This window comes from Pipistrellus hanaki (assembly GCF_964339955.1).
Source record: "Pipistrellus hanaki genome assembly, chromosome: X".
NCBI lineage: Eukaryota > Metazoa > Chordata > Mammalia > Chiroptera > Vespertilionidae > Pipistrellus > Pipistrellus hanaki.
In genome coordinates, this window is record NC_140524.1 from 95480284 (window position 1) to 95486283 (window position 6000).

Genomic DNA, 6000 nt, shown 5'->3' on the forward strand with positions numbered 1-6000 from the left:
TGTTATGTGGTCGTTGGGATTCCAAGGACCACAGTTGCCCACACTGGGCACTTGCTCTGTATCTTTTTACTTCTCCCTGATGGTTATGTCAGTACCACCAGTGTCAGAGCCTTGTACCCCTCAGATCCAACTTAGCCGTTACCAAATGGCCAAAGGAAGACTTTCAGCTTTCATCCAGTTGGTGCCCTTGGTGGTGGTTAGGACCCATGCTGCTTAAAGAAAGATAGGTACCTTGTCATCACTTTGGAAATGGTGACAGATACCACCATGGGCCCAACCACTGCTACCTTTCAGCACTGCCAGGTGGTCCCCCAGGTCAGGACAGCCTGCCCCACCCTCTGGCCAGGAAACTAGAGCACTTGTTACTTTTGACAAATTTTGGATGCTGGTAGCCTGAGAATTAAAACATCCACTATTTCCTAGCACATCCCATCTGCATGCCTGTTCTTTAGGTTTATACATTTCTATCAACTCTTCATTCAGATGTCATTTTACCCATTTTGCCCTTAAGCTTGTCAGGTTGAGTATTTTCTTTCAATCAACCAGGTTGATTATCTTTCAGCTTCTTTCAAACCAGCCGATTCACTATGATTTTGTTGGCTCTTCTTTGTCTTTTATAGATGGAAGTTAATGACATAAAGAAAGCTCTTCAATCAAAATGAATACTTGATCAATGAAATGTCGCGTTATTCATACTGAGTCCAAGACTCAACTTTTCCACCCCAGCCAAAATAACCTTGTGCCAAAAGATTAAAGATTTGCCTCAATATGTCCCAGTTTGAAAGATTAGCACAAAAATCTTGATAGCACAACACAAATTCCATCCAAGAGGAGACTCTTCCCCACGGTATAGTCCTGGGTCTGGCACTGGTTGTGACTTAAACAGAGCAAATTGTGCTAAAGGCTTTTTTTACTATGAGATCTCATGCGAAACGAAAACTCAGGCAGTTTAGTCCATAGTAGTACTATTTTGATGATATTTTCCATTAAGAAAATGTAATTTCAGATTATTCGTTTACAAGCTTTATAATTTTATGATTTTTTTAAATCGTGTTTTGTCACAGATTCCCCCAGTATTTGTATTACACATAGTCCGGAGCAAGCATCCCTTTCTTTTGCTGCAGGCAGAAAGCTGCCTTGCTTTGTGTCCCCTCTAGGAGTCTATTACATATGCAATTTTAGGTCCAACCGTCCCTTCTCCTGCCAGCAAACCCCACCACCCTGAGATCGATTTTAGCTTATACGTGATGGTATATTTACAAAAAGATAAAGAGAAAATCTGGTATTTGCAATGATCTGTGCCTTCTTTTTACCACCCTCTTGATTGGAACTTTTGTGATGCAGCTACCATGATTTAAAACAAAAAAAATTTTTAGCCACTCATCAAAGTCCACTGGAGGCTCCTGTCTTCAAAGCTTCTCTCCCCTAGCCAAAGGTCCTAAGAGGAGACAGCTTGAAGCTGGGCGTGCTCTGTGGTACCAGCTGCAGTTTTTAAGTTCTAGTTTTAGGTTGTTCACGAAACTAGAAATGTCACCCCTGCTTGATTTTTCATCAGCTAAGTTAAACCCTTGCCTCCTGTCCTTTGCACCTTTTGCGTGAAAAAGAATATGCATTATTAAAGCAAAAATAAATAAAAGTAAAATGCAAATAAATAAAAAAAAACGAGGGAGGGAAGTTGTATTATTTCCTGCACTGGGTTATCTGTGTGTGTTATTGTTTCAGCTGTACTCACATGTCATATGACTCCATCTCTTGTAATCTTTCCTTAGGTGCAAGGGAATGGGAGGTGGGGGCTCTTGTTAAAGTGTAGCCACTGGTTCTTTCCGGCATTTTTTTGAATTGCTTTTTCCCTCCCAAGGAAACGTGTTTGCTTGTCTGCTTTATCTTTGTAACAAATGAACAGTTCCGCCTTAGTCTGTGTGACTGCTTTCTAATCCTTAGCTGAAAATAAGGGGACATATTGTGTTGCAAAATTGTTTGGGGGTTGGGGGTGGTGGTCCCTTATAATGGTACCTGATGATGTTTTTTGTGTTTCTAAAAAGCTGCTTTGTCTATTTCCTGAGTTTTAGAGTAAAAGTATTAAACATTAATAGATCTTCACAACCAGAATGAATGAGAATTGATAACACTGAAGAAGTGTTATCACCACATGTTATTTATCATCTTAAGTATTACAAATAAAAGTATCTTCCTTTCTCTCTTTCCCCGCCTTCCTCTTGCCTACATCTCATCCTTGCTGCTTGAGGCTGCTACTTCCTCCAGAGTATTTACAGAGTCTGGACACCTGGTCTGCCAGGGTTAAGGAAATGAGTTAAGGGAAGATAAATGTGTAAGCAAAGAAACCTCCAATCCTTCATTCCCGTGCATTTTCAGCAGCCTTGCTCTCAATGTGCTTGGGACCAGGAGTGCCAAGTTTCCAAGAGCAGCGTAAAACATTCCTGTACCCCTTGACTTTTCTAAGCATTTGTGTTAAACTTGGAGCCTTCAGAGATTTCCTACCACCTAATAGTAGAATGAGGCTTGGATTCTGTGGTGTTTGGATTTCTCATGTACTCATCATGAACCTCACTAATGATGTAGTTTTATATGATGTGTACACAGAGTAGGATTGTTAATAATTACTTTGAGAAATTGGAGTGTCCTCATGGGGCACTGGGAACCTGGAATGTAGAGGGCTGTCATCTTCCCCTCACAGAGGCCACTGGCTTTCTTTGTATAAGGAGAGGGAGAATTGATTCTAGAAGTTGGCATGTCCAGCTTCATTAATGACCCTTGGGCTAACCAGCAAGAGGATTCTACATCGTGGAACTGGATGAGCCACTGTCTGAACAGCCACCATTTTTACTCTTTACAAAATGGACCCATCAAAAAACATTGAGAAGCTTGGAAGTATCACTTTTGAAAAAAAAAAAATTTTCTTTTGTGTTCAGCATGGACTCCACCAGCATCTAATGGAAATTATTTTTTGCTTCATTTTCTAAAGTTGTATTTAGAAAAGTCTTTAGTATTATGCTTTGTAAAGAAGATGATTAAAATGAAATTTTGTGAAAATATTTTTGGTTAAAGTTGTCCTGGTCCGAGAGGGATGATTTCTTGGAATTTAAACCATTTTTCTCCATTTTACACAATTTGATTATTCTCATAGAAATGTCTTCAAAGGACATAGAATATAGTGCCCCCTATCTTTCTCAAGTGAACAGAAATAATTCATTAAAACCTGTGGCTGTGAATTCTGTGTTTAAGGTGTTAAATTTTACACTCAGATTTAAGCAGAAAATTCTAGTAAGATCTAATTTATAGTGTAAAAATCATTAAATTATTGTTACTCAAATAATTGTGTAAAGCTGCTTTTTTAAAAAATACATCTTTATTGATTTCAGAGAGAAAGGGAAAGGGAGAGAGAAAGAGAAAAACCAACGAGAGAATCATTGATTGCCTGCCCCCTGTACTTCCCCCCACTGTGGATCGAGCTGGCAACCCAGGCATGAGCCCTGACTGGGAACAAACTGTGACCTCCTGGTTCATAGGTCAATACTCAACCACTGAGTGACACCAGCTGCGCAATGAAAAACTGCTTTTATTCATACACAGCGCTTGACAGTCTACTCAAGTACATTATTTGTTTTCTCCCTTAAAGACAGCCTGTATCTAGTATCACATGTGTGTCTATGGTTACTAATGGTGAGGTTTTATTTCCTTTAATGATTGGAAAACTACAGGGTGTATAATTTACTAGTGTCCCAGTGCACAGATTCATGCACATTGAAAGGAAATTAATTAGAAGGAATATTTTAATATTTCTATTCGCCCTTTCTCTATAATAGAAGTGTCAACCAAATTTACAATCAACAATGATAGATCAAAATACACACGTGTGATTGGCACCAGTGAGAGCTTTATATGATCGCGCATGCGCAGGCCAACTTAGCCTTTTATAGATATACAATAAACTTGCTTAATTAGACCTGCTTTCTGATGTAGCTAAACTTTTTCCAGCCCAGTGAAGCACCCCAACTTCTCTTTCAGGTAATTATCAAAAACACAGCAGTAAATATAAACATGAAGCAGATTATTATTATAGATCACGCATGGAGAACAAAGGGTAAAATATTTAACTGTATCAGTGTTTGACTGTGTTCTCTGCAGTGAGAAAACCTGAAGTCATTTTCAAGTTCCACCATTTCTTCTTTTCAGTCAGGTCAAGTTTCTAAACCTTCTAAATCTCCATTTTCTGGCTAATGAAAAGAAAATAGGATTCCACAGAATCTCCTATCTACCTACTTCAGGACTTCTGTGAGGATCAAATAAGATGAGGCACGTGAAAACGCTTCACAAACATTTGGTTAAACTGTAAAATGTTTGCATCTGGCTATAAAGCAAGCCTGGTTCCTGGGCTGAAGACATTCCAAGGAGGCTAGTTGCTAGGGAGAGGAAGCTGGGCGTTGCTATAGAAAGTCATTACTAGTGCCCACAGTGACTGTTTCAGGATTGGGCTGGGCTGTGGGCTACATTTTGCACCATGGAGTCTTAGCAGCATTGGCTGCAATTTGGTAGGGTGTTACTCCAGGATGGTGGCGGGGCCTGTGACCTACTTGGGGGGAAACAAAGTGTTGGTTTGTCGGTGCCACATCCATGGTGCCATTTACTTTTGAATGGCCAGTAGGCATCATGGCAGCTCCCGCATTGAGCATCTGCCCCTGGTGGTCAGTGCATGTCATAGCTACTGGTCGGATGGACTGACACTCAGCCTTTTATATATATACTAGAGGCCCCTTGCAGGAAGATTCCTGCAATAGGGCATCCTGCTACGGTCTCCACTGCTCCGCCTGCTTCCCTTCCTTCTCCCCTAACCTACTTGCTTGCTTCTCTGCAGCTTTGCTCCCTTCTGCAGTGCTTGGCCTCTTTCTACCCTGTCTTCAGTCTTTGCTGTGGCCTGGATATACAAATTAACCACCATTTTGGTTGGGTTAATTTGTATACTTGCCCTGATTGGCTGGTGGGCGTGGCTTTGGGGTGTATCAATGGTACAATCAATTTGCATGTTTTTCTTTTATTAGAGAGAACTAGTGGCCCGGTGCACAAAATTCATGCACGGGGTGGGGGGGGAGGGCCTCAGCCCAGCCTGCACACTCTCTAATTGGGCCTAAACAGGCAGTTGGACATCCCTCTCGCAATCTGGGACCACTGTCTCCTACCGCTCACCTGCCTGCCTGCCTGCCTGCCTGATCACCCCTAACCTCTCTGCCTGCCTGCCTGATTGTCCCTAACTCCCCTCCCCTGCCAACCTGATCTCACCCCCAATTGCCCTCTTCTGCTGGCCTGATCACTCCTAACTGCCTCTGCCTTGGCCCCCACCACCATGGCTTTGTCCAGAAGGAAGTCAGACATCTGGGAGATGGCCAGTTGACCTGGTCTAATTAGCATATTACCCTTTTATTAGTATATATAGATTATATAGGATCGGATTGCTTAAATTGGGGTGAGTCTTTTTCAGCAGGAGGAGATGCTCTTGTCAGACAAAAATACATAATCCCTTAACTGGACTGATAGCCAGCCATATGCACTATACTGCCAAAGCAGTCATTAAAAAATTGAGCTGCTTTCTTACACCTTACACCAAATAGCTGTTGCACTTAAAAACCCTCCTCAACCCCTACCTTAGGTTCTGCCTTCGCAGTTCACCCAGATTTGGTTCTGATTGGTCATTTTCTATGCCAGTGAGCATCAAAAGCTCCTTTTCCTAGGCACCCATTGGATTATCACAGTTCACCCAGATTTGGGTCTGATTGGTCAGTTTCTATGCCAGTCAGCATCTCTGGGCCTGTCTCCGGGCCTGATCAGAGAGGCGGGGTTGGTCAGCAGCTGCCCCAGGCTGCTAGTGAGCGGATTCAACTGCTGACCTCTCAGAGAGAGAGAGAGAGGCATGGCTGCTGGTGAGGCCCGGAGAGAGAGAGAGGCAAGGGCTGGTCAGCAGTTGCCACGGAGGCTGCAGATCATACC

General features: G+C 42.3%; 1 protein-coding gene across 6 annotated transcripts in view; it reads left to right on the forward strand.

Moving 5' to 3' along the window:
• Positions 1-1642, forward strand: part of SH3KBP1 (SH3 domain containing kinase binding protein 1) — a 342961-nt gene extending 341319 nt beyond the window's left edge. For all 6 annotated transcript variants that reach the window (XM_084869578.1, XM_084869576.1, XM_084869580.1 and 3 more), the window contains one exon: positions 621-1642. In XM_084869578.1, the coding sequence (XP_084725704.1) occupies positions 621-662 (42 nt within the window). In that variant the 3' untranslated portion in view covers positions 663-1642. The remainder of the gene's footprint in view (positions 1-620) is intronic.
• Positions 1643-6000: the final 4358 nt, after the last annotated feature.